Source organism: Aspergillus japonicus (assembly GCF_003184785.1).
Source record: "Aspergillus japonicus CBS 114.51 unplaced genomic scaffold BO86scaffold_5, whole genome shotgun sequence".
NCBI classification, from domain to species: Eukaryota; Fungi; Ascomycota; class Eurotiomycetes; order Eurotiales; family Aspergillaceae; genus Aspergillus; species Aspergillus japonicus.
This window is the reverse complement of record NW_020291642.1, coordinates 896,426-923,907: the sequence shown is the minus strand read 5'-3', so window position 1 is coordinate 923,907 and position 27,482 is coordinate 896,426. Positions and strand designations below refer to the sequence as shown.

The 27,482-nt window shown below is 51.3% G+C and overlaps 6 protein-coding genes across 6 annotated transcripts; 3 read left to right on the top strand and 3 right to left on the bottom strand.

Moving 5' to 3' along the window:
* Positions 1-87: 87 nt before the first annotated feature.
* On the bottom strand, positions 88-2,759 carry BO86DRAFT_396075 (i-AAA protease YME1; the record flags this gene model as incomplete). Its single annotated transcript, XM_025673374.1, has 5 exons — positions 88-495; positions 552-2,290; positions 2,354-2,468; positions 2,534-2,662; positions 2,730-2,759. 5 exons carry the CDS (start codon positions 2,757-2,759, stop codon positions 88-90), a joined length of 2,421 nt encoding a protein of 806 aa, XP_025531685.1.
* Positions 2,760-3,591: 832 nt separating this feature from the next.
* On the top strand, positions 3,592-4,731 carry BO86DRAFT_416026 (uncharacterized protein; the record flags this gene model as incomplete). Its single annotated transcript, XM_025674948.1, has 1 exon — positions 3,592-4,731. The coding sequence occupies one exon, from the start codon at positions 3,592-3,594 to the stop codon at positions 4,729-4,731; it is 1,140 nt and encodes a 379-aa protein (XP_025531684.1).
* Positions 4,732-6,177: 1,446 nt separating this feature from the next.
* Positions 6,178-7,580, top strand: BO86DRAFT_376107 (mannose-1-phosphate guanyltransferase; the record flags this gene model as incomplete). Its single annotated transcript, XM_025670517.1, has 5 exons — positions 6,178-6,184; positions 6,258-6,301; positions 6,411-6,557; positions 6,622-7,498; positions 7,561-7,580. The coding sequence occupies 5 exons, from the start codon at positions 6,178-6,180 to the stop codon at positions 7,578-7,580; spliced, it is 1,095 nt and encodes a 364-aa protein (XP_025531683.1).
* A 905-nt stretch (positions 7,581-8,485) lies between these two features.
* Positions 8,486-10,024, bottom strand: BO86DRAFT_278873 (3-keto-steroid reductase; the record flags this gene model as incomplete). Its single annotated transcript, XM_025667303.1, has 2 exons — positions 8,486-9,782; positions 9,957-10,024. Coding segments are annotated over 2 exons (1,365 nt in total), but the record flags the coding sequence as incomplete, so codon positions are not given.
* A 12,664-nt stretch (positions 10,025-22,688) lies between these two features.
* BO86DRAFT_416023 (putative C2H2 finger domain protein) lies at positions 22,689-23,667 on the top strand (the record flags this gene model as incomplete). Its single annotated transcript, XM_025674947.1, has 4 exons — positions 22,689-22,742; positions 22,833-23,024; positions 23,078-23,157; positions 23,208-23,667. The coding sequence occupies 4 exons, from the start codon at positions 22,689-22,691 to the stop codon at positions 23,665-23,667; spliced, it is 786 nt and encodes a 261-aa protein (XP_025531681.1).
* A 161-nt stretch (positions 23,668-23,828) lies between these two features.
* Positions 23,829-24,866, bottom strand: BO86DRAFT_166510 (uncharacterized protein). The gene is made up of 2 exons (XM_025666468.1): positions 24,564-24,866; positions 23,829-24,419 (listed from the first exon to the last, which is right to left on the bottom strand). The coding sequence occupies exons 1-2, from the start codon at positions 24,649-24,651 to the stop codon at positions 24,034-24,036; spliced, it is 474 nt and encodes a 157-aa protein (XP_025531680.1). The 5' UTR covers positions 24,652-24,866; the 3' UTR covers positions 23,829-24,033.
* Between the last annotated feature and the right edge of the window lie 2,616 nt (positions 24,867-27,482).

The following is a 27,482-nucleotide window of genomic DNA, read 5'->3' as shown; positions in this document are numbered from 1 at the left end:
GTTCAAAGGGGAGAGAGGAGAGAGGACATAGGTCGAAGGTCGAAGGTCGAAGGTCAAAAAAAAAAGTCAGGAATAGCGGCTGGCGCTTCATTCATTGGCGGAATTGGTTGCTACTGGGGGTATGTCCTCGGGGCTCGGCGAGGGCAACTTGGCGGTCCGGAGAACCTCGGGCAACTTGATGGGGGCGGCCGGGGCCGTTTCCAGCTTGTCGAGTTTCTCTCCCCGAAGAACCTTCTCCATCTCTTCCTTAGTCAACGTCTCGTACTTGATCAGAGCCTGGGTCAGCAGTTCAAGCTCCTTGTGCTTCTCGGTCAGAATGTTGGTGGCGCGAACGCGAGCCTCCTCGACAATGCGTCGAACCTCAGCTTCGATTTCTTGTTTCGTTTCGGAGGACAGGCTGCTGTAGTTGGACATTAAGTCGACATTTCCAAGTTTCTTGGAGTACCCGAATTGAGTAACGAGAGCGAAAGCGGTCTTGGTGGCTGCTTCAATATCCTGCAACTTGTCAGCAAAGGCTACCTCAAATGAGAGGGCCCAAAGATCAAACATACAGCCGAGATACCACTGGTGACCTTATCAGGGCCAAAGATGAGCTCCTCCGCAGCTTTGCCACCCATGGCGACATCGATATCCGACAGATACTGGGTGTAATCCTTGGAAACCATGTCCATCTCAGGCAGGAAATGTGTAATACCCAACGCCATTCCGCGGGGCACGATAGTGATCTTATAGAGCGGCATGGAGGATTTCGAGAAGTAAGCAACGAGAGCGTGGCCAGCCTCGTGGTAAGCAGTCAGAAGCTTGTCCTTATCCTGAATGACCCGGCTGCGAGCCTCCGCGCCCATTATGATTTTGTCCTTGGCATAGTCGAAATCCTTGGGTCCGACCTTGGTCTTCTTGTTCCTGCTGGCATATATAGCGGCCTGGTTGACAAGATTCTCAAGATCAGCACCAGAGAACCCAGAGGTGCCACGAGCAATGACCGCCACATCGACATCAGTACCGATTTGTACACTCTTCATGTGGTGGTTGAGAATTTCCATACGACCGCGAACGTCTGGAAGACCGACAACCACCTTCCGATCGAAGCGACCAGGCCGCGTAAGGGCCTTGTCAAGCAGCTGAGGATAATTGGTTGCTGCTATGATGATGACTCCGCTACTCTGATTGAACCCATCGAGTTCGGTAAGCAGCTGGTTCAGAGTTTGCTTCACATAGGCGGCATCCCTTTCGTTTCTCTTCGCACCAATAGCGTCCAACTCATCAATGAATATAATGGCAGGGGACTTGCTGCGGGCTTGAGTGAACAAATCCCGAACACGCTTAGCGCCGACACCAACGTAGACTTCGTCGAATTCCGACCCAGACATGAAGAAGAATGGAACACCGGCTTCACCTGCCACGGCACGCGCGAGTAGGGTCTTACCAGTACCAGGAGGACCAACCAGAAGGACACCCTTTGGCAATTTGCCACCGAGCGAGGAAAATCGTTCGGGATTGATCAAGAATTCAACAAGTTCCTGCAACTCATCCTTGGCCTCGTCGCATCCATGAACGTCGCTGAAGCGCACGGTCTGGTGTTCAGGTTGAGCTTCGTTGTTCTGTGGGCCCTTGACGTTTCGCAAAACACCCGAAGTCTCAAGGACGACAGCGAGAATCACCCAAGATATGTATGCGATGAACGCCATCATGACAAAGAATCTCACCCAGCGAAAAATAGCACTACCCATTGACTCCTCGACCACAACGTACAGAGGTGCGTCTTTAGCTCCAGTGCCGGTTTGGCCGGGTGCCGCGTGTACTTTACCATGAATACCTTTAGCACCGACGGCCTGGCCAATAGCTTGTATTTGATCGGGCTTAAGTTGATGAAGCAGGTCAGGATTGGACTGTTGGTTGGCGCCTAAGAAAGAGGTTGAGCCATCTATCCCGTTGACCCGTTGCAAAGCCTTGTGGTAGATCGCCTCAGTGGCCGCGTTACTAGCAAAGTACCCGGATCTGTACCGTTCAAGAATTATGGCAGGATGGTTCGCGCGCAGAAGAGCCTGGTAGAATGCATTTTGAGCGTTCGCGCTACTGGGGTTGTTGTTCGCGGTTTTCTCTCTCTGGGCTAGTAAGGCCTGAGACGGACCCCCAAAGAGGTACCGCTGTTGTTGGAGACGTGAGAGTCCGTGTAGGTGCGGGGCGTGGCGGATGCGGTTCGGATTTGCGGTCAGCGTGGAGAAAAGACGAGAGGCGGGTGTGGCAAGACCGCGGCTAGTGGTCGATGGCGGAGCCCAAAGAGTGGTCGCTAGAAAATGACAGTGAAGTTAGTATGTGGTTGAGAATGCGATATGACTCTGTGGCGATTTACCAGCGAACAGGGAGCGACGCAATCCAGATACCGCCGGCTTGTACATAACAGCCGATCTAAGAGCCTCGGAGGATACTGTAGTTAGACATTCGGGAAGCGTAATTTGGCGATTTTCCTGAGAGTTTGTCCATGAATACGCAATTCATCAGACGTCCGCAACGGATAGGTAGAAAGACATACGATCGAACTAATTTGGTGGCCGGTACGTTGCAGCTGAGGGGCGGAGGCGGAGTGCTCGATCAGTTTCCGGGGCGCATTCAGTAATTTGGACAGGGACGGCCAAGCATCCGATGTCATTGCCGCCAGATTCTATCGCAAGAAGGCATCATCAGTAAAGGAGCCAAAAGGTTGAAATGAGGGAACAAATGGTTCATACCGGCAGAGGGATCGGGACTTGGAAGGCCATGGCTATAGGATGGCGGCACTTGGCCGCTGATTCCAGAGATTACCCTTCAACAGAGAAGAGAGAAAGAAAAAATGATATGAGAGCCTATTCAATGTTCAATAAAGACAAAAGCCATCTCCTATGACTTCAAGACAGCGAATCGATGGGCGAAGATGGAGGCCGGGAATGATGATGTCGGGCTAGTCAGATATTCGGTGGGCGGCGAAAGTCCTCTGCCGAAGTTGCCACTTCGACTTGAATGGAGTTCCGTAGTCCTGTCACCCCCCATCCACGTGATGCCCGCTCTGAAAATGAGTAGATCGGGGTTTTCAGTCCATCATGTCTCTTTCTAATATGGAGATGTCATCAACGTGAGAGTGCTGGAAAGTTATGCTGATGTGTACCTAGTACGCTATTCGAATGGCCTGATCGATCAGTCAACAACTGACTCAATCCGCACTTCTCGCAATGATATCTTGATATCTTGAGGCTGGAGTTACGGTACTGTATTTGGAGTACCGTAAGACCAACGATGCTACTTGTCTGCAATCCGTGGTTCAGCTTCGACACGGTGACGCGAGGTCTGCAGCAGCCTCTGCTTGTTCATCTCCAGAGCCTCATTCGTGTACCTTGCTATATAACTGGGTCTATGACCAGGGCTATTGATCAATAGCCCACCACTAACCGCTTAATCTCGGTGCGTCCGATGTCCTATGGCCGAGTACTGACACACCATACCAGAGTCGTTATATTTCTCCGTGCTCTGCAGCAGCATCATTCTTCAGGGCGTGGCAGATCAATCGTACTGCTTCGACAAGCCCCATGGCCGCTTCTGTATATATAAGCCAAGGCGATGTCGAAGAAACTCATTTTCTTAATGGGTGCACCCACTCTGAGAAACCTTCAGTGGGATGAAGAGCAATTGCTCACAGAGCCCATCTTTCCTTTCAAGGGACCAAATATCCATGACGAAGAGCCATGGCGCCTGACCGATGCTTACCCTGTTAAGTGGAGGCTTTTACAAGACTTGCGGACATCTGAGTTACGACAAGGGAAGTTCGACACTTGCTCCCAGGAAAGGGTCTGCTTCCTAGCAACCCGCGACCTCGCGGTCCCTGGCGGGAATTCGGCCAATGAACCAGAGGGTTCAGTACTCTCACGGTTCTACGAGCACTCCTTCACCGTGCATGAGGTTTCCGAGATCTCGGCGACCGGGGTTCGCTCTGATAACTCCTTTCAAGGTAGCGGCACCTGGGCCGATAGTACTGAGAGTTCGATCGCAACAGTGAGCGACAAAGAAGGGCCGAACCCAGGGATTTTTTGCCAAACGTCTGTTACCAACCTCCAAGCTATCCCTACGGCAGCATACTTGACGTCGATTGTGCCGCAGACCGTGAGTGTGAATCTAGTCGTGTCAATCATTACCATCAACCCTCCACGCCGTATTGTGACACGGCAATGGAAGAAAGAATTAGACCTGGTCGAGGTCGTAGTGGGCGATGACACCCGAAGCGGATTTGGAGTAACCTTCTGGCTTCCTCCTGCGGATCAAGCACATGCTGCCAGTGATCGCAACCCTATCGAGGACGAACTTGGAAGGTCGTTGGCTACGCTGCGGCCTCGAGATATTGTTCTGATGCGCACGGTAGGACTGAGTTCCTTCCGAGAACGGGTGTACGGGCAAAGTCTGCGGAAGGGAGTCACTAGAGTTGACCTTCTGCATCGACAGCGGGTTGACGCAAACGACGCAGGCGGTGTTTACAGCACAAAGAGGCTACAAGAATTCCAACGGCAGCAGCAGCAGCAGGGTCCTGCAGCCAAGAAGGAAGAGGATCGGCTGGTAGAGAAAGTCAGCAAGGTGCGCGAGTGGATCAGACGATTCGCGCCGGATGCAGTAAGCGGTGAGGATGACAAGGGGCCCCTAACACGTGGTCTGGCTGGAACAGCTACCAGGCATAACGCACTGCCTCCGGATACGCAAGAGTATATTTAGAACATCAACCACAGTCTAGTAGGTAAGGGCATAAGAGAGCTGGGAATTGCTCCTCCACTATGCCCTCCGGATCATGCACATGATCATAGTGGCTGGTAACACGAACCGGGGAGACGGCGGACAAGGGCAGGAAATCCATTGTCTGTCCTCACAAGCAGGGGGAGACCAGAAAAAGCGATTATACATGGACGATCAGAAGATCGCGAAGCTTAGGACTTGCTACAGGGTCTGTTGGAGATTTTCTTGGGGAGGGGGGCGAGATGATTATGCCTCCTGCATACACTAATTGCTTCACTGCAACACTTGAGTAACAAGCTCCGCGCGGCTCTACTACAACAAGTTCTCGATGGCGAGCAAATGGGGGAATGCAACCCGAGGAAGGTTGAGCAGCATCCACATGCCGAGATGGTGAGGTGAACACAAGCGGCTGGGGATTATGACGAATTGTGCAGTAGATCATGCTAGTGACCTTTTCAAGTGACCTCTTTGGGTGTGTGTGTGTAGTGATTGCATGAGAGTCTGATACAATCTCAGCACATGAAAGAATTTCTTATGCTCCTTTCAATTATTGCAACGCGTAATGAGATCTATGAAGTCGCTGGGAAGATCCAGGGGCAAGAAAGAAACGAACAATAATGAAATGATTGCCCCACGAGAGCACCTGATCCGGCCGCGACTAGTATAGCTCTAACTGGCTCTAGACCTGAAACCATACGGTGCCGGTACGGAACTGGTTTTAAATGGGGTGGCGTTGCCGCAAACGTGCGGCCTGCCTTTGGTCCTTTGTGGTGGTTGAAACGCCAGCCAGCCAGTGGTCCGTCCGGTGCCTGGATTAGTGGACACTATGTTGTAGTTAGCATAAGGCTGCCCACACTTTACACTATTAAGGGGGTGCATTGGGGGTGCATCGGGGGCCCTTCTCTGGTCTTTTAGCCAGCCCTCCGACCCCTCCGACCCTCCCTCTTACTAGTCTTCCATACAATCTCCATACATACGCTTCCGTTACAGCCCCCCTCTCCTTCCCCCCCCCCAAAATCCACCCATCAAGTCAAGTCGTCGTCAAGTCACAATAGCCAGGTGTTCTCCTCTTCTCTCTCTGTCTTCTTTCGCTCTTGCGCTTTCTCTTATAACTCAATTTCCTCTCCTTTTCTACCTTCTTCCACCCCCCCCCTCCTCCTGCCCCCCCAATTCATTCATTCTCTTCTCCATTCTGTTCTAATTCAATCTTATCACTCTTCCCCGTCCATCTCGGATTGCTGGGTCTTACTTTGAATCAACCTCGAAACACTCCCATTAGCCTTCTCTTTTTCCCCGTCTGGGTTTCACATCTAATCTTTTGTACCTCGCCCATACTCCTCTGCTCCGGTCACTCGTTTGGAGCAAGTCCCCCTCCGAACAACCCCTCTACCCCTTTCGCTCTAACACCAACTACACACTACCGCAATCATGAAGGGTATGTGCAAACTTATAGATCTATCCACAGCCATCAAGCGACTTTTTTTTATCTGACGAGTCACATTTTATAGCTCTTATTTTGGTCGGAGGTTTCGGTACCCGCCTGCGTCCTTTGGTGAGTAGCCCTCCCCCTCTTCCCTCCCCGCCGACGATCGTGACGTCCAACATACCGCTGCAGTCGGAATTCTTGAAGATGCGCTTGCTGATCTCCTGCTTGTCCCTAGACCTTGACGCTTCCTAAGCCTTTGGTGGAATTCGGCAATCGGCCCATGATCTTGCACCAGGTGGAAAGCTTGGCTGCTGCAGGTGTCACGGACATTGTCCTGGCTGTCAACTACCGCCCCGATGTCATGGTTGCTGCTCTCAAAAAAGTATGATCATCCTTCACCACGATTTGAAGAGGACGACACTCTTACACAAATTCTGCTTACATAGTACGAGGAACAATATAACGTCAGAATCGAATTCTCCGTCGAATCCGAACCCCTTGGCACGGCCGGCCCCCTGAAGCTGGCAGAGAAGATCTTGGGCAAGGACGACTCTCCCTTCTTCGTCCTGAACTCCGACATCATCTGCGATTATCCCTTCAAGGAACTTGCTGAGTTCCACAAGAGCCATGGTAACGAGGGTACCATTGTTGTCACCAAGGTTGACGAGCCGTCCAAGTACGGTGTCGTCGTTCACAAGCCCAACCACCCCAGTCGGATCGATCGGTTCGTCGAGAAGCCCGTCGAGTTCGTCGGCAACCGTATCAACGCAGGTATCTACATTCTGAACCCCAGCGTGCTGAACCGCATCGAGCTCCGCCCCACCTCTATCGAACAAGAGACATTCCCCGCCATTGTGAAGGATGGCCAGCTGCACTCCTTTGACCTGGAGGGCTTCTGGATGGACGTTGGTCAGCCTAAGGACTTCCTTAGCGGAACCTGCCTCTACCTGACCTCCTTGGCGAAGCGCAACTCAAAACTGCTTGCTCCCAACAGCGAGCCCTACGTGTACGGTGGAAACGTCATGGTCGACCCTTCCGCCAAGATCGGCAAGAACTGCCGCATTGGCCCCAATGTAGTCATTGGCCCCAACGTCGTGATCGGTGACGGTGTCCGCTTGCAGCGTTGTGTTCTTATGGAGAACAGCAAGGTCAAGGACCACGCCTGGGTCAAGTCGACCATCGTGGGATGGAACAGCTCCGTTGGTCGGTGGGCTCGTTTGGAGAATGTCACCGTGCTTGGTGACGATGTCACCATTGCGGATGAAGTCTACGTGAACGGTGGCTCGATCCTGCCTCACAAGAGCATCAAGCAGAACATTGATGGTAAGCTTCACCACGATCCATAAGGACCGGTTCTCAGTTCACTAACCAAACATTCTCTTTAGTTCCTGCGATTATCATGTAAAACCTCCTCTTCACGTCGCCACGCCCCCTTTATACACCTCTATAAAATTCGCCCATCTCCCGAAAACGCTCAGATGCATAGAACTTTGTGTCGCTTGCTTTACACTTTTACTTCCATATGAGCAGTATTGAACTTTCTGACTGCTAGCTCTGCTCGACGAACTGGCTTTTCCCACCTGGATACAATTGCTTTCCCGACCCTCCTGAACAATCTCCCTTCTTGCGCTTTACTCTTTTTGTCTTGTGCTTGATTGACCGACTTTCGCATGCTAGAGGCCTTGATGGTGGAAGCGTGTCTTGACTCGGGTCTGTTCTTCTGTAAAACCTACTAATCTCAATTTTTTTTCTGCGGTCTCTCTGACCAGCACTGTGACCCGATCTGGTTACTTCTCTCGACGTCCGATTCCCGCCTTTTTTTCCATTTTTGACTTCTTCTTTTTTTCCCTCAACGATGCAGCTGCTTTTCAGCCCATCGTTCTTAGTCGTCTCTCTGCCTTCTTCCATTCAACTTGGGTCGGTGTCTGTTTTCTTCAAGGGAAAGGGGTGAGCATATGGACTAATACTCTTATCTGATTTTAATGACGTATGTGGACATGGAGGGTTTTTTTTTCAAGGAATGTAAATACGGGGCGGCAAGAATCCAGAAAAGAAAAAAGAATATCAATGCGAAATGCCTTTGCTCAGTTCTACTGTAGTCGGTGTGACTTCATTTCCATTATCGATTCCCTTGCCGATTCCATTAACGATTCCATTATCGTAGATTATATGATTTGATTATGAATGTACATCAGTAGTAATACAGCAATACTTGAAGCATGATTTGTTACAGGATGAATCTCTCTCCCTTCCCGTGGAACGCGTTCATCATTGCTCAGCGGCGGCAGCATCCTTGCCCTTGAGCTCGAGTTCCTCCTCCTCGCGGTCGAGGATCCCCTCCCACTGCATGCGCAGCTCCTCCATCCGCCGCCAGCACTGGCGGCCCAGCTCCTCGAAGGCGACCCGCTCCTCGGCCGTGAGGTCGCGGGCCCCGCGCTTGCGCCGCCGCAGCCGGTCCGCCGCGACGACAGCGGGCCCGACGACGCCCCCGTGGCCCCAGCCGTCCACCTCCGTCGAGATGGCCCGGTCGCGGCCGCGGCGGTCACTCGAGGATCCCCACTTCACGCGGCCGCCGCCCGGGTGCGCCCGGTAGGGCGCCTCGGCGGCGTCCAGCTCGGCCTGGCTGCCCAGCGCCAGCCACACGGGCGCGCACGCCCCCAGGTACGTCCACATCGTGTGCCAGGGGGAGCCCAGCAGGCGGGCTAGCCAGAAGGAGATCAGCATCGCGTAGATGAGCGGGAGCGGGAGCGGGAGGATCGCCGTGCCGCAGATGCCCGGGTGCGCGAGGTAGGTGTTGGGTTTGGTTTCGGCCTCGGCCTCGGTTTCCAGGGTCGGGGACTTGTTTGTTGCGACTGTGGAGGAGGTGTTGGCGGAAGTGGTGGAGCAGAACGACTTGGTCCAGGGGCTTGTGGAGGGTAGATCGGCGGTCAGGGCGAGGATGTCGGTCAGGGCTTTGGAGGATTCGTAGGGGGCGGCGGTGCGGAGGCCCTGGAGGTCGTCGATGGAGAAATGCCGGAGGGTGGCTTCGATGCTGGAGACCCAGATGATGCGGCTGCTGCTGGCGCTCGGGGGGGATGAGCTCTGACGGAGTAGAGGCATCAGGTTGTGCGCGAGCATGTAGTGGCCGAAGACGTTGGCGCAGAAGACGTTGCCCAGGCGGGGTTCCTGGTCCCGCTGGGTGGTGGTCTGCGGCGCCGTGAGCAGGCCGACGGGCGCGATCTTGTAGCCCGGCCAGGAGACGGTGTGGACGAGGTCCGTCAGGACCCCCCAGACGGCCTGCGGCCAGTTGAGGCCCGTCCAGCCGCCGATACCGGCGTTGAGGATCACGGCGTCGAGCTTGGGGAGGGTGCGCGTGAGGCGCCGGGCGCAGGCGCGCGTCGATGGCAGGTTGGAGAGGTCGACGGTTTCCGGGATGAAGGTGATGCGGGCCCGATGCTCGGGGTTTTGTGTTGTCGTGCTCTGCAGGTGCTGCTGGAGACGCTGCTGGGTCTCAGTGCCCTTCTTCGTGCTGCGCGTGGTGAAGACCACCGCTAGGCTGCGGTGGTTGTTGGCGGGGGACTTGAGGAAGTCGTCGACGAGCCGACAACATATTGAGAAGCCGAGACCGCTGATTTGAAGAGAGGGATCGTGTTAGTCAGAGCGCTGATTGAATTAACGATGCTGCTTTGTTGGTGTTCTCGCCGTGCTCTTCTGCTCGCGACATTTGTGTTTGGTGTTGGCGGCGGGATAAGGGGCCAGGGAGAAGCTTAGAAGCGATGCGATTGGGCGGAGCTGAGCTTACCTGTTTGTCCCAGTCACTAGGATTATCGATCTGTTCTCCAGATCTTCCTCGTGGGTGTGATTGGCCATGATGGCAGCTTATTCTGTTCGATGGAACACCGAATCCTCACCCTCGGGCCTTTTGGACGGAGAGGAACGACGAGGTCCGACCATGTTTATTTGGCCCGCATGATTTCCGGCGGCGCAAAGGCGGCCTGCCCGACAAGCTCCATTCTTAGGTAATTGGTCCTTATCGCGGACGATCATGTGACATATCAGGTCAGCTGCCGTTGATGTCTCAGGTGTAAACTTCTAGAGACGTGCAGTTTCTACAACAACTTAATACTGGAAGTTCCATTGACAGCGCGGCAGCAAACTTTCCCAGCTCTCAGTATCCTAGGTTGGCAAGAGTGACATTCTGTATGAGAATGAGCTTACTCTCGTCCGTCCAAGCAAGGATGTCCCACCTGCATCTACTGGAACCTGAGATGTCGAGCCAGAACTCTCACTCCTGACTCCCCCATCAGTTAGGCACCGAAGTCACTGCCAGCTCAGGAGAGTTCAGGATTGCAGGCGGAGATTCTGCTGACAGATTACCAAGCGATGCATGGAGTCGTGGGGTATACTGCCACCAAGAGAAAACAAGGAGTCACACCATAGAAACAACAACAACACGGCACCCCGGTGATAAGTTACCAGGCGGTAAGGTTCGATCTACTGGCAATCCAACTCCCTTTGGATGCTGGCTAACAAGGATAATCGATATGATTGAGGAGATAAACCGATCTAGTCTGGGGCTGGGTCGTATTCTTCCTTTCGAAGATGGCCAAAGCGCCCGCTAACTTCAGACTGCATGCGATGATATGGAGCCGCGCGCGATGGCATGGCATGGCAACGCCATGACCATGAGGCTATTATGACCGACCGACTCCTTTCTCTCTCTCTCTCTCTCTCTCTCTCTTGACAGTTGATCTGTCAGCATGAAGGATTCTCATGCGAGAATTAGCAAAGGCGGAGAAACGCAATAGAGCATAACGAATGAATCCCGAAGGGCGATTTTTGCCCCCCCTCCCCCCAAGCAGGGAGTTGGGCGGCAGCATCATCCTTCTAAGAAGTTAAAATCTTGAACTATGAGATAAAATGAGAGACATGTGGTCTTACCTACTTCCTTCAGTTCCTTTTTTTGGGTCGCAAGTGATGACTGCTGGATCGATTCTTGGGCCTGGACGAGCCGTTGAGGCACGGCTATAGTCGGCCCCTGGACTGACTCTGAAAGGCTGGCGTCTTCTTAGCCCTCTTCGCATATGATCTCTCAGACCGCGGGATCCTTAAGGTTCATCGTCTGGGTGAAAATGATGCATAGAAAGAGTGAAGAATCTCTCCGTTGGCTGGAGAGCAGGTGACAGGAGGCTCAACTGGAACATTGGGAGCACAGTCCCCCTGGTCGTTGGCAGCTTATACTTGACGTTCGGCAGCCATGATTACGCCAGCGACCACCAGGTGATTTAGTTGATGCTTCACGCGAAGGATGATGGCCTCAACCTAGGATGCTTATAAATGAAAATTAGATTGTTTGTGTACGTCATAGGCCAGGTCAATAGTGATTCGAGTCTGCGGCTTTCCATCGTGCCTCTTAATCTAAATGAGACCATGTAACTGTATCGTACCTATGGGATTAACGAAATGAAGGAGATGGCCATAAGTTACGTTGGCGAGTGGTTTACCGGCAGTATGAGTATGGGTAGTACGGGTGACTCTCAGTGGTCGGCCCGGCCGGGTGGGAACGAAACCCAGACAGGAGTAAGCAAAACACAGCCACTGCACTCGGCGTGCGCTGGAAACTTAGAGTTCATCGAAAAGATCAATCAGATCATGACACTCCTTAGAGATCCGACTCAACAATTTCATTCCTTTACCAGCATCATCTGCTAATCTGACCGGCTGGGCTCGCGATAGCGGCAAATGCCGAACAAGGAAGGAGTCTCTGGACTCCAGGCTACCGGTAGGTAGGTCATGTGATGTATATTTACTACTAAACTATCTACTGCTACTACTGCGTTCTGAATCTATTCATTGTAAGCGAGCCGACGTAGTCGCTCCAATTGACGAATTGCTCATGATCTTCTTCCTCCTCATTCAACTATCCATCCACGGCGATATCCGCAATCACCTATTCCAGACCGTATCGGGACCCGCGCCTGCAAGGGGGGTGGAGGCGCTGCTGCTAAGAGGCAACAAAAAAAAAAGAAAAAGAAAAAGTATCCTCCCATCCTTATGTCGCCCTCTTACCCCCTCCCTTCCTCCCTCCCCACGCCTTATCCGGGGTCTGTTAAGAGTCGCTAACGCCGAACGGGAGCGATCCTTGAGGCGACGGATGGGATTTGAATATCGCAGACAATTCCTACCGAGCGGAAACGGCCCCGTGTGATTGACCGAAACTCACCGACATTTCATTCATTCCCGATCATGACCAGCATGATGATTCCCCTCCCGAGTTCCACGACGATGCGAGATTACCAGTGAACCTCGCTTTCCCCTTTAGTCCCTCAGTGATTCGTCGTGGCGCTGGCGGTGGGAACCGCCAAAAGAAGAAAAAAGGTTCTGGATGCTGGATGGTCAAGCAAAGGCCAATCACGTCTCCAAATCTCGCTCTTGGCCGCCATAAGGCTAGCTGGCTACTAGGTACCTTAGGCACTTGCCAATTATCCCATGTTTCATGCACTGGTTGAGTTCATCGAGATCACGATTCTTTCTCATTCGCTCGATTTCAGTCGCCATTCGAGATCGAAAATACTGTGGATGTTCGCTCCTCTAAACCCCCTTTCTTTCCTGAGCCCCCCGGACCGAGAGAAGCCGTTGAACGCAAGATCGAAGCACGATAGTGCGTGGCCATATAGTGTACAGTACAGTACCTAGTACTCGAGTAGCTCGCACTGACAGGGCATTTCATCCAACATGCAAATCGGAGATTTATTTCTGGGCACTGGCCACTAGGAGGCATTACTTGTCCGATGCGCGCCAAACACATGTACTCAGCTGCATGTCTAGCATCATCCGGAAGGCGACCGCGGCTGCTTAGTCTAACGCGGCTTCGCATCCCATGCAAGTTGACACAGAATGAGAAAATAATAGTCTTGAGACCTAAGGTCTTGAGGGTCTTGTCCCTCGGGTCAGTAAGTCACCGATGGACGGGGACAAAAGCGGGGATAACTCATGCATCTTCTTCCAGTACTACACAGTTACTCGTACATGCATACATGCCTCCATTCGAGTGCAGGAGACCCAGATCTGTTTTGGGAGGTGCAGTAGTATCCGACGATTAAGGCATCGATTATCAACCCGAGGCAGGCGAGCGGCATTCCCGCTATACTATGGGCTGGAATTTGGTTCCGAAGGGCGGCCAGAACCACCTTTGATGGAGACTGGTGCGAGTCATATGCACCTGTCCAATAAACAATAAACGACCTGTGAGGTGAATAGCTACTAGTCAGGCAGTAGATAGAAAGTATATGTGGTGGGGACACCATGATGGGTGGAGTTTATGGTTACCGTAGTCTCCCTCTGGGAAAAGAGTATGCGGAAGATACGGAAACTGTAGGCTGGAAGGAGGTCAACAACATCATGAGACGCATATCATTTCGATGCCTTGGCTTGGATTGGGGCTGATGGGCAGCAATGCAAAGCAGAGAAGCCGGTCAGCATCTTTTCGCCTAGCCTCAGGCCAGTACTCCGTCCCCTCAGCTTTCTCAGATATTGATTGCACCTTCACTGGTTTAATCCAGGACTGGCCACTCATCTCCCTTTTTCTCGTTTTGTCACATGGGTGATCCTCTCGCGATATTTCCCCTTCTCCGACGACAATCTTCTCAGTTGTCTTTCGCTCATCGCGCACTCGAGTAAAAAAAAAAAAAAAGGAAGCCTCCCGGGAAATGCGGGGTATCGATTGACTCGTCACGCATTGGAAGTTCACCTAACCAATTGATGCTGGCATGTGTTAACAATTGAGGAAGCCCCAAGGCGGACGCCCACTTGAACTGGAAAGAGCATGAGAAAAGGCAACTCAGTCAGTCGGTTTACCAGGCTTAGGTAGACCAATTCTTAAATAGTATGTGCAGAGTAGCTAGGAACCTCAGCATCGGTTATCCATGCTTGAGGTAATACCAGTGAAGTCGTGCATAAACCCACCCCCCTTCTCTGTCAACCTTTCTAAACCCCGGCTGAAAAGCCAGCCAGTCAGCGATGCTGGAGGAGGTGGAAGCCCTGGTAAGCAAATAAGTTATCTCCAGAGGAGGGGGGTAAATTGGTAATTGGTAATGTCCCCTAGTCTGTCTAACCAGTAACCACTAGTTACTAGTCTATTTTTGTAATCCATTTTTCTCCTCCTCTCAGTCACGGTCTCACCCGTTTCCAATCACATCTCAGCCATACGATGACGAGGCTGGGATCCAGGATCATATCTCAACAACGACTCGCCCACTAGTCCGAACTAGTTTGCACAACCATGAAAATTACTGGAGTGGGGTTAGTGTCAATTACCCGCTCTCCCGCCCACCGCCGTTATTCGGTCCTGCATCACTGCTCGCAAGCCTCAAGTGTCGCAACCCTCTCTCCATTTTGAACCTCCCAATTCCCTGATCGGGACTAGTCACAATCACGAATACTACTGGGCAATTCGACACCAACTCACTCCTCCTTCTCCTCCCCTCCACCCCCCTCCCTGTTGACTTCGGCTAACTCATGCATCTGGAGGGGCGGCAGGGATGGGAAGGTAACAGTACCTTACCTATCTTCGCCTCGCGGATTAACCTGCAATGTCCGATGGGGACAGCTCCCAAAAGAGATAAGAGGGCGGTAACAGCCCGCAGTTAGTGGTAAGAAACACACAACAAACACACATGATGTCTCTCGCCTGCGACGGGAGAACAGCACAACACAGGATAGACTGGGAACCAGCGACCAGGTACCTGGGTTCTGGTGCCGGAAGCGCTTACTACCTGCTAGTACTAGGTCAACCACTAACTTAGAAGTGACTAGTTTACTGCTAAGTATAACTACCTTAAGCTGTCAGCTGAACGACGTCATGATTCCTTCCTTCCTTTTCCCTTGGATTAACACGTCAGGAGTCTTGTATAGCTACCAGGTGCCTAGTAGGCATTGACTAGTAGTGAATCTGTCCGGAGTAGCTGTAGTCAAACCTACGCTCCTGTTGTCATCCGTCCCTTTCTCACCCATTGATCGAATCATGCTACTACTGTTCTGCAATCCCTGCAAATCCACCTAGATAGTAGCCAACGACGCCTCCCCCCTCTTCATCGTGCCATCCGGGTGAGATGAGTATGAAACGAAACCACCGCCCTTTGTGACAGACGACCGCGACGAAGTAGAATTCGATCCATCAAACTGTCATATCCCAAAGGGTAAAAAGGGAGAAATGCTTTCCTTCCACATGATCATCTCGTACTTTTAATTCATTCTGCTTCCCGTCGTAACGCTCTTGTGTTATTCTATGTTCACCTCTTTGTCTACCCAGTCTCAGTTATATTGACTGCTTAGCACCATTGTCGAATATAGAATTACAGTATTTGTTGCGATTGTTGCCTCCCCTTCTTTTCTTGGGAAGAGGGATGGACATAGTAATAAAATAAGGTTAGGCGAAAAACAATCGCCAAGAATGGTGTCTAATTACCTAGCTACCTCCTCCACTGCGCCCCTCTTTCCCTAACAACCATCTGCTAGCAATATCCCAGCAGACCAAACAACTTTAAAATCAGAAGGAGTCAGCCTCCTCAGGTTAGATTCGAACCGTCTATCTCCAGCTGCAGCTATTAGACTAGTACCGGTGTGTTGAGACAATTTACGGTACTCCATACATTCTCCCGTGAGCTTCCACTCTTTACTGACCACCACTCTGCCCTCCAAAAAAAGATCGGCAGACCCGGCGTCACCGTGGACTGCAGCTGGCGTATGAAGTTCCGCGCTTTTGATTGATGGGTTCCTCTCACTAAGGTTTGGCGGAGAGAGGGGGGGGGGGGGGGGGGAAAGGGAGAGCTGCCACACTGCATGCACTGTAACTGTGGCACTCGGGACTCGATAACCCTATGTCAGAAAAAGAGATGGGGCCGGAAGGGGGGTCGGGGAGGCGACCTCTTCTGCTTCTGTACGGAGTATGTGGGCTTGCGATCCAGACAGCATGCGGATCGCTTTTTTTTTTTTTTTACGGAGAGGTACTGTGACCGCGCCGCACATCGTTCGAAAACCTAAAGCTAAGCTAAACATAGAGAGGAGAGGGTTAGAGGCTATTGTATCCATTTTGTATAGGACCCGCTACGTATAGCAACTGTAGCTTCCGCTGCTGCACAGATATAATTTACTACGTACTGTTATGTACACTCTCTCCTTTCAGATAAGTTCAACTCCAGCGTGTACGAATTCCCAGATGAGGATACCCACCTGCGTCCGGCCCGTTCGTCGACCAAGGTCCTCGCGATTATATTCTTTCTTGGAAAGAAGACTACGGACTTCTTGGTCTTAACTCACTTGTATTAAGCTCACGCTCACTCTCGCCGAGTCCGGCGTAGATTGTCTGACATAACCCGCACCCCAAGCCAAGAAGGATGAAGGAAAGGGATGGGGGGGAAACGATTATAAATCCAAGTCACGGAGTTACTTCAGTCAGTGGGAAGATCTGGGGCCATAACAGATGGAATTATGGCTGTAAGGGTAATAATAGTTGTGGGTGGTAAGTTATAGCTACACCTAGTAAGTTAGCAGCCAGCCTTCTTCTCGTCCGTGGCGCGTCAACGGGTCCAATCGATGGACGGCAGACAGAGCCAAGCTCTGGCGTGACTCGACTAGTCTGGTGAGTAGGTATCCTCCTCCCGTCAGAGCCGATGGCAACCACCTAAAATAGAGTGAGTAACTTACTTCAACAGCGATGACTCGCCACGCCGCGCGAGGAATGGGATGGATGGATGGATGGATGGATGTCTCACCTGGAGTCCATCCATGTCATGTCATCTGTCGGAGTTACCCGCTAGTGATATGTAGATAGACGCAACCCTTCAACGGATGATCTCGCTCTCTGGTTTCCTCGTTTCCTTCGCCGTGATGGTGATTCCAGGTCGCCACGGGTTTATCACCCTTATGGGAATTGACGATATGGGTTGTTTTTTTTTCCATCTAGGTATAACCTATCGAGGGTTTCGTTTCTTTCGATAGTATCCAATCGACTACCTACCTTATGCCATACCCGCCGTGGACAAATACGAGGATAGTCTATTCCCTTTCACGACCACAGGTTTGCCCTCTGAGTCACTACTCCGTCGCTTAATCGTCATCCATGTCAGGTAGCGGGAAGCTTCGCTCCGTTGATATTATTCGTAGCCCCAGGGATGTCGAAGTATAACTTATGTACCTCTAAGTTACAGTGGACAGTGAACTCGCTGATCGAGCTATATTGGCAATACCTAGGTAGCATAATGTGTGAGGAATGCAGACCTAGAAACCGCTTTCAATGGGATAGTCGATATATACTTCGACGAACGCAGCCGGCTAGCTACTTAGTACTAGTGGACCAGGGTCAAGAGGGGAGAATAAAACTCTCCGTCGGCGACATTTGGCAGTTTGTCCGATCATGCAACCCTCTTCCCCGCTAGAGATAGATAGCACCACGACGATGAACTTACCAGTAGATAGGCACAGTCACTACGGGGGAAATGTGACAACTGCCGGAGGGGGCAAGAAAAAACAGGCAGTTATTTGCTGGACCAACGATGTAGACCAAAAAAAAAAAACTTTATCTGTCCAGCGGATGACGATCTGTTCAGTGCATTGCAGATTTGATGATCGGTGATTGTGGATGTGGATGTGGTGGTGTGTGTTTCTGTAGATACTGACAGAACTGACAGGAGTGACCATTCCCGGGTTCAGGGAGTAATCTGGATGGATTGTCGAAGTGGATTCCTTTATCAGTTTAGTTTCTCTTTTCCCTTGACTTCTCTCTTTCTCCCCCGGCCCCCACCCCATGAATGGCCAAACCTTAAGTCGGCGAGGAAAAGTGGGCGGTTCGCTACTAGACTCCTACTTCAGAAATACATAGCAAAGGCGGTGATGGTCGGTCTTTGTTTCATCGTCGGCCCATCATCCCTTGATATAACCCGCTGTCATTATTGGGATGAGGGATGGGGGGGAGGCGTGGAGGAGGATGAACGAAGGATCCACTAACTTAAGCTGTCGGAGCTGAACTACCTTAGGATTTCCCCCCACTCGCCCAAAAAGCCTCACAAGTCATAACTCATTCCACTGGTCAATTCGTTCATTTGATCGTGATAAAACGTCAGATCTAGACCATGTGGATTTGAATCCACGAACATCGAAAATGGTTTGCTTGATGATGACAGGATAAAATTAGAGGAAGGATATGTGTGTGTTTGAAGAAGAAGATAAAGAAGAGAGAGAAAACACGCAAGCTCCACAAGCAGACAGAGCTACGCGCCTGCAAGCCACAACGTACGCCTCTTTGCTGGTCGCTCTGCTGCAAATGGCAATTCTGTCAACGGACAACGGATAGCTATTGAATCGCCTCGGATGTAAGTATAGCTTATTTCCGCTTATCAGACTGATAATGAATGGCCACGGTGGAACGGGCGGAAGGAAGGGGGACAGGGGGACGGGGGGGAGGGGGTGGTCGACTAGGGCATGGAGAGAGCATGAGAGCTTGTACCGACCCGCTGCTAGGTGGTCCTTGCTCCCTGGTTTAGGAGGGGTGGGGGAGAGTCAACTCAGGTTGTCTGTCAGCTTGTCAGTCTAGCTATTGACTGACTCATAGAGCAATCAGAAAGGTGAAAGCTCCCTTCGCAGTACTCCGTACAAGGTCCTCACAGGAGCTCGCTTTGTGGGGGCCAGATGGGTTTGGAAGCCCGCCACGTGGAGAAATGGCACCTCCGGATTCTCCCTTTATCGATGATAAGACCTCCCCATGATGCGATACGATGATACTGATCGGAGTTAGAGGATCGTTGGCGTTTCACCTGGACGGCCTCGAATTAGCATATCGTTAGAGCCGCGGTGGTAAGCCGTGGCGTTCTCGTTTGCGATTGTCCCCCTATCCTAGAATATACGATAGAGCCAATCGATATCGCCAAAGATATCATCTGTTCACTCTTGGTCGACTTTGAATCATCCCAGAACCAGGACAACTACTGCCTATTCGGGCCAAGTAGCAGTTAATCCGGACCGACGAGCCAGGGCGGCATTGTAGGAAGAACCATGGCCCACCTCCCGGTTCTCTCATCCGATGGAATCGATGGAATCGATGGATGGATGGCTGGATGATTGATACCTTACCAATCCCTCGAAGGAGAGAGCTGCTCTGGACTAGCTTCAAATGTTCCCCATACTTGGCCAGAGGAAGGGAGGAGGGGGGGGGTAGAGAATTGTTGCATCGCCTACTAACATTAATTTATCCCTTGCTGATAATTTCCCGGCTGGTGTTGCCTCGCCTGTCACTAAGTCTTATGGCAGCTTCCCTCTTTCGGCTGTTCCCCATGTCACTTCCTGTTCGGTACGCGCTGCTGGCGGTCAGTTCCGCTTGCGAATCAGGCAGGCAGGTTGCCGAAAGCTCCAGTCATGGAATCTAATTCCAGCTCGATCGCGGGGATAGAGACTGGCAATTGATGGATGGACCTTGGTTTGGGTGTGGGATTGTCTGGCACCAGGTTAGTTGAATTACATACATACTTGGTTCACCTACTATGTACGTACAAATAGGTATCATCTTTAAGTTACCGCCAGGATTGAACGAGGACCAAAGGGATACGGGGTTATTTGATGTCAGCAAGCGAAAAGTAACGTGGTGTGTCTTGGTACGTCTGCGGTATGCGGATACTGTACAGTACACTTCCAGAGACACCTTGGCTTACTTGGCCTAGCTTGCTGTTGGTCCACACTCTAAGCATACCAGTGTGGTACGGGGCAGTCTGTGCCCCGACTTACTGCGGGCTGTATTGGAGTGAGTCTGCTGTGATACTTCTCCAGTTCCCATTTTATGTCTGCAATTATACGATAACCTTCTCAGTTCTATTGAAAATGGATGACATTGCCTTTCACTTCTGCCATTGATCTGTGCAGGTATCTCCCGAGACTGCCAGAGCACGTTTGCCTGGGTTGTTGGAAGTCTGCGATCTGGGGTTTGTTCGTATCCAGCAAGAATCAACTACAGCACGAAGCAAATATGTACTCGTAAGTAAAAGTAAGTAAAGTATGGGAAGCATTACATATTGCTAGGTAATGTTACGTACTAGATGCGGCCGACGACTCCAATTACTATCTGATACTAGTGCTGAAGTCCAGATTACATCTTCGAATGCAGGCTGCTAAACCATCTGCAGACTAGTGGGTTTAACCCAAGGCCAGCCTGCGGTCTTAGGCGTGTTTATTGGTCGAGTCTATATACTAGCCTCTCAGCATTCTAAGGCACAGGCGGATCCGGTGGGGATTTTGGTGTTCCCCTCCTTCCCCCCCCCCCCCCCCCCTCTCTCTCTCTCTCTCTGTCTCTCTCTGTCTCTCTGTCTCCTCTCCTCTTCCTGGTCTTCTCTTTCCACCCAATTCCCAAAATCAACCTAGCCCTGACTGGAGAAAGACTGTTCTGTAGGATGAGAATGCAGAAAAGAAAAATAGCAATTACGTAGGCATCCTTTCATTTCTAACGTTCTCTTGGACAGGTGTTCGTTCCTGCTGCACTTGTAGCAAAACCGCTTTCGTAGGTGATAATAATAATAAACCTCCCTCCCTCACTCGCTCAGGCTGCCTCTGCTCCTGGTCTTAAAGGTTGGGTCTTCCGGCGACCTCGGCTTAGGCAAGTGATTTACCCCAGGCATCGCGACAGCGGGCCCCAGTGGACGCCTCCTCGGCCTGTCATTTTAAGGGGAGTTCCTAAATCAAAGTGCCCACTGCTTGGTAGACATAAGGAGACAGCCCACCCCACGGCTTACCTGCGTTGTTCGGTGTGCATATGTGCGGTGGTGGGAGTGTATCTGCATGTCTGTACGAAGTACTCTGTACTTCGATCATAAGGTATGGAGTGTCCAGACTAATCAGGTCGTCGTTGCCTTGCTGGTTGGGAGCACTTGTCGGGTCGGTGTTTTGTGTTATTATCGTTCTCTGGCTGTCGCTCTTCTGCAGATTCCCTCTACCTCTCCCCTCCCCCGCGGAAGCTATCTCCCGATCTTCTTCATTGGAGTCTTGGTGGAAGTATGAGAAAGGTCGATCCAGCGGAGCTACTAACTATTCTAAGTTACTCATTGGGGTTCCCTGGTGGGAACTGATGGATATGTAATCAACAAGCCTAGTGACTAGGTACTTCCCAGGTACCGTGAATGAGGTATGCGGCGTTAAAATACGCGGCGAGAAATGAAAAGATGGGGAGGCGAAACATGAGGAACTGCGAGAGTTTTTTTTTTTTTCTTTTTCTTTTTCTTTTCTCTTTTTTTGGTCAGGAAAAAAGAAAAATGATAATAATTCTGAGCTAAATTAAATGCAGAAGGGGAGGGGGGGGGGAGCAAGAGAGAGCAAGAGAGAGAGAGAGAGAGAGACAGATGAAAAATAAAATCGACTGAGATGAAATAATAATAAGACTAAATAAATTAGATGGAGAAAAATAAAAATATTAAACAGACTACGACTAAGTTACTACTACTAACTAAATGCTAACTTACTACTTACTACTAGGCCAAGCTCTCTCTAATGTTGTTGTTCTGCTTGTATTTGTAGGGAACTGACAGAACTGTCAGCTCCTTTCCTTTCCTTTCCTTCGTGCAGCTGCTCCTTTCAACGTAGAGTATTTCTTGCTCTTGACTCCCAACCTCGGATCTCTCTTCTATCTTTTTATCATCTGTCTTTGCCTCTCTCCGGTCAACCAGGGGGGCTCCTCTTTCAAATTATCCCCACTACACTCCATCCTCCACCCTGGGCCGGTCCGCTTGTACCTGGCGAGAACAGAACTTAAGAATTGCAGCAGCTGCCCTTGTACCACCATCGCATTGCAACTTTGTCCAAATCCAAGAGCCTTTCTCGGAGGGCTTCGTCAAAGAGATCGATCTTGTGGTTGCTGTTGTCATCGATAATAATTATCATTAGAACCGTTGTTTCCAATACGAAAGGAGCACGGCTCGTACTATTGTTATTATTGTTATTATTATCGGCTACTCTGGACTCGGCCACCACCACCACCACTATTACTACTACTGGGATTACTACTTGACCTCCTCTTACCTCCTCCTCCTCTTCCTTCAGCTTATTATAGTCCAGCCTCAAAAGTTGTTGGCCTGGACTGCTCGCTGCGCTTACCTATTTGATTCATCATCCAGCCTGCGACTTGGCTGTCAAATGACTGGTTTGCCTGTCGCCGCCAATGATTGTTAGCGGCGCTGCAGACTTTCATACTTAATTCGCTGCGACATTCCTGCTATACTAGTATTCGCCTCCTCAACCTCCTTCCTCGCTTTTCTTCTCCTCACTCCCTTTATCTTCGACTCTCTCCTCCAAGCTCTCCAGACTCTCTAACCCGCCAATTGTTAAACGCCATCTTGTGTCTTCCTGTATACGTTTAGCCATATCCTGCTTTACCACCAATCTGTCTCCTTCTCACCTTCTACCTATCACCCCGTCGATCTCTCGCGGCGGTCACATACCTTATCGCGGCCCACACCCCCCCGTGACACTTCACGCCGCGGCAAACATTCGTCCTGCAGCGACCATGGCCCCCGGCAATGGACGCGACTTTAATTGCTCTTGGCCTGGCTGCAATAAGGTATTTATTTGGTTTTAGCTATGGCTCATGCACATTCAATCATGGCCTGAGCCAACCGGGTGTACGAACTATACTGACGATCTTGCCTAGTCCTTCAACCGCAAATCCGATCTCTGCAGGCACTACCGCATCCACACCAACGAGCGACCTTACCACTGCAATCATGAGGACTGCAAGAAGAGTTTCATCCAGCGGAGTGCCCTGACAGTACATGTGCGGACGCATACTGGCGAGAAGCCCCATTCGTGCGACCACGAAGGATGCGGCAAAGCTTTCTCGGATGTGCGTGGTGCTGATCATTCCCTCTTGCCGGACATCAAAGCTGACCGTTCTAGTCATCGAGTCTGGCCCGTCATCGAAGGATCCACACCGGAAAGCGCCCCTATATCTGCCAAGAGCCTACCTGTGAACGAAGGTACGTACAAATCATGAATGCCGTGAAAGCTAGCCTCTGATCTTCGATAGCTTCTGCCGCAAGACTACATTGACTAAACACCATGAGAAAACACATGGAGCGGCCGCGAGCCGCACGTCGTCAGAGGATCCTGCTTCTGACCAGGAGTATCAGCCGCCGGCTGCCATCTCTGCGCCGCATCAACCACAGTACATTCTTCCACAGGCACACTTCGGCTACACCACCACGCTACCGCCGCACCACAATTACTACCCGCACCAGTATGTGCAGATCACGTCCGTGCCCTTCCATGAGCAGTCCCCGGTGGTTGCGCCCAGCGTGCCGGTCACGTTGTCGGCTGACATTCCTCATGTACAGCAGCCATACATGCACTACGTCCAGCACCACCCACACGCGCAACAGCAGCAGCAGCAGCAACAGCAGCAACAGCAGCGTTACGATTACCCACGACATGGATACATCCTGAGCCAGCCTGAAGGCACTGACTGGGGGTTCCTCAGCGTTGGCTGAGAGGATGTGGCTCACATGAAATCTAGCCACTCCCTGGTTGATGTGAATGCTCGTTTCTTGGGTTATCCCAGTGCATCGTTTTATTTCCGACAAAGTTGATGGTTCTGAGGTCCAACTGTCGAAATTGTCGAGATATCAGGCTCCACTCCACCCTTCATACAGAGATGTCCACGAGTGTTGTTTACGAGTTCATATTCTGGTCTCTTTTCTTTGGCCCCGTATCTTAGCATCTTACAGACTATTTATTGCTCGTCCTGATTTTAAGCCTATTGTTGCAAATCGAGTTTGATCCTAATGGGCGGGAGGAGGCCTTCTGTCGTACTTTTGTGTTTTTCTTGATACCTTGTTGCGAGCTCTGAGAGGCTGTCATTTGTTTTCCGGCATGGCCTGGTTTCTGCCCTGATGCCCGATGGCGAGCAGTTGCCGCCGAAAGAGGAGTGGTGGGGGATGATTGCCACCCATTTGGAAATGTGGCTGCATGTACTTATTTTGGAAGAATTGCTTAACTCCCCACATGGTCTGTCCCTTGGAGCTAGAGTGTGGTGACGAGGCGGCGCACGACGGACGCCCAGTGGTAAGGTACTGTACATGGGTAGGTCTTTGGGACGATCGGTCGATGCCGGTAGCTCGATTTGGTTGGAGAGATATGAGTTCGCCGTGTAGCGCCGAAGGCAACGAAGGCTGCACGATGTGGTGATCTGATGCCCCTGGATGAGTGGTCACAGCTTTTTTTGACGGCGGGTGCTGTTGGTCTGTAAGGTTAGTTGTCTGCAGCTGAACTGGACTGTACAACCCACGTCAGCCAAGGATCGACGGGATGCTGAAACGGCTGGCGGACTTCGGGGCTCCACCAGATGGCGTCCGGAGGGGAGGGGAGGGGGGTGAGTACTCCGTACCAGGTAACTTAGTGGTAACTGAGCGAACTAGATAAGACGGACGGCTATGCGGGAAATCGGCGATGAGAGAGAGAGAGAGAGAATGCATCTCGCCCTTTTTGTTTTTCTCTGGTTAGATTATCTGCTAGTCGCATAAACCCCAACAGCCGCGACAGACCCAGTTAGCTATCTAGTATCTGATTTAACCACACCACACCGTACCGTACCGCACCGCACCGCACCGCACCACTTACCATTCCAGTTCTCAAGAAAAGGCCCATAGCCCGATGTGTAGAAGCCCAGTACTAAGCCCGGAGTCCCGTCCTGTCAGGTGTTCGTTGTCCACCCCTCCCCTTCTCCCCTCCTCGGGGAATTCAGGTTGAGATGTCATGTTTCAATAACCAAAGCACAATAACGCCCACGCCCACGCCCACGCCAGCGTCAAACGCCACCAGCCCATCGTGGTGGAACACACCCACCCCGGTGGAGAGCGCCTCTCCCGATCGAAACCTTATACCGAGATAACTTGCAATCTATACTATGCAACGCAACATGCGTCCAGCAATCCCAACCATTCCCCGTCCCGTCATGACATCTCATCCCCGCCTCCGATTTGTCTATTTGCTCTGTTGGTTATGTATCCAGCTTTCACGGATCTACACCTCTCTACTACCTATCCACCACGCCGACTTACTGATCAACACCTTCAATCGACATCAAATTCTACGTAGTAGTAACGGTCCAGACCTCCCGTTCACGGCGGCAAAAATGAAAAAAAAAAAAAAAAAAAAAAAAAAGCTCGCATGTGAAAAGACGGAATCTATCCCCAAGGTCGACCAGAGACAAAAAAAGAATAGATTGCCGTCCAGTAGTTAGGGACAAGGAATATTCTTGGTACGGGGAGGCTCCCGTACTGTAGACAAGTGTGTCTATCTATCTATCTTACTTCCGGGGCCATCTATCGATCTATCTCAAATCGAGTAGGGGGGGGGGGGGGAGGGGGAAAGGCTTTGCCCCGAAAACCAGCCCTATCAGAACAGCCATGGAAACTAACTCCGGGCAATAGATTAAACCAATCCTTCACCCGTCGGGGATTTGTGGAATGTCGACTGAAGTGGACAACTCAACCCTAGTCTGGGTGTCTGGTACCCCTAGACTAGGCTCTAGCTAAAACCGCCAAAGCCATGGCCGGCCCGGAGGAAATCCTGATTTCATTTTAAAGGAAGGGGGGCATGCGTTCTGAGCCAGTGGGATGTAGTTTCCGCATTGAAGTGGACGGATGAGAAAACGAAAATCAGGATTTGGGGTTGATCTTTACCCTTTCCTTATCACTTGCGCCGAAAGGGAGAGAGAGGAGAAAGAGGGCCGGACCGAGACTAACTAGACTCACGTCGCTTTCTTTGGGAAGGACGATCTCATGCCGTAGATTTGGAACAATGGGTCTGTTTGGGTTTGGCTGGTTTGCCGGATTGAAGAGAGGTGTGTACTGTATGTACTCCGTACATTGTTACCCAGCGGTTAACTGACGGGGGTGCTCGGAGCACGAAAAGAAGAAAAGTGGAGGATGATGACGTTGATGCGCTGCGATGCTTTTTGCTTAATGCCTATGGCAGGGATTATTTCTTAGTCGCCGTAGGGAGAGTACTTCTCCGTACAGTACAGCACTCCAGCTAACTTAGAGGACTACCACCGTCACTGGCTTAGCTTCGACGCTCTCATGTTTACACGAGACTAACCTCCTCTGCTGCTAGTTAGACATGCGATAAGTGAGTGAGTGAGTGAGTTTGCAGCATCTCTTGCAGCCCGGGGCAGCCGCCGCCACAACTCAACTAACTGTAGCAGAACAAATTGCCAATCCATTAGCGTGATGCGGTGTGCCCTATTGCACCTTGATAATTGCGGGATTGGGATAAGTAAGCTACAGCAGCTGTCTGTACTGTACTGGTCACCCCTTCCCCCCCTTTGTTGGGTCTTCCTCCTCGACTACCTACGAGCTGGAACTGGAAACCCCGTATGAACAGGACAAAAAGTGACAGATAGACCAAGTCCGAACCCAGACGATCGGGTCTAGGCCTACCCTCCTATTTTCTGGAGTCTTGAATTGTTCGTATTTTCTGGGGAAAACTTGATTGTGTCGGAACAATCTAGACTCTAGAATTGTTGCTTTCTGTTGGAATCGATAGAGCGAGAGAAAGAGGGGAGGGAGTCAACGGAGCCTGGGTGACTGGACCCAGAAGGTTAGCTTCAGTTTAGGTTAGTTGTGCTTGAGATGGTTACTAACCTAAGGTAACTTGACCATACCTCAGGGTGTTCGACCATTGGGTGGGTTGTGTTCTTGGTTTTTTGCATCCCACTGCCAGGTGCCCTCGTGTTCCAACCTGTTGTTCCGAATTGGTCTGGGACATTTGGGTTGCGTTTGTGGAGGGGGACAGGAGGATAAACGGATGCGGGGCAATCGAAACAGTGGACGGAGGGGATAACCGATGAGCGATGCGATGCGATGCGATGCGATGGCGGTTTTTCCCCCCTTCTCCACTTCACCAGACAGCTGATGTCTTCGTCATGGTTGGGAAGTGGGAACTGTTGGGTGACTTGATGAAGTGCATATGGTGGTTGGGCTAGTTGACTCTAGACGAGAAGTGAAGCTGTTGATGCCTTATGCCCTGTTCTGGGGCCTAAGGATCCCACTAAACTCTCCAGGCTGCAGGCTGCCAGTGTCGCCATGTGATCTCGAACAACATGACGCAGGTGTCAGTCGAAGTGCCAAGCTGGCCGTTTCTGACTCTGTTTGCTCATCTCCAGCTCTGATGTCTATTTCGAACTACGGTGCTGACCAACAGCCTTCCATATTTACAATGTAGTTTGTCGAGTAGACTGCTACTTGCCGGTGGAATAGGAGAGCACACACAGCACCTATCAATATCCGTGCCACATATTGAT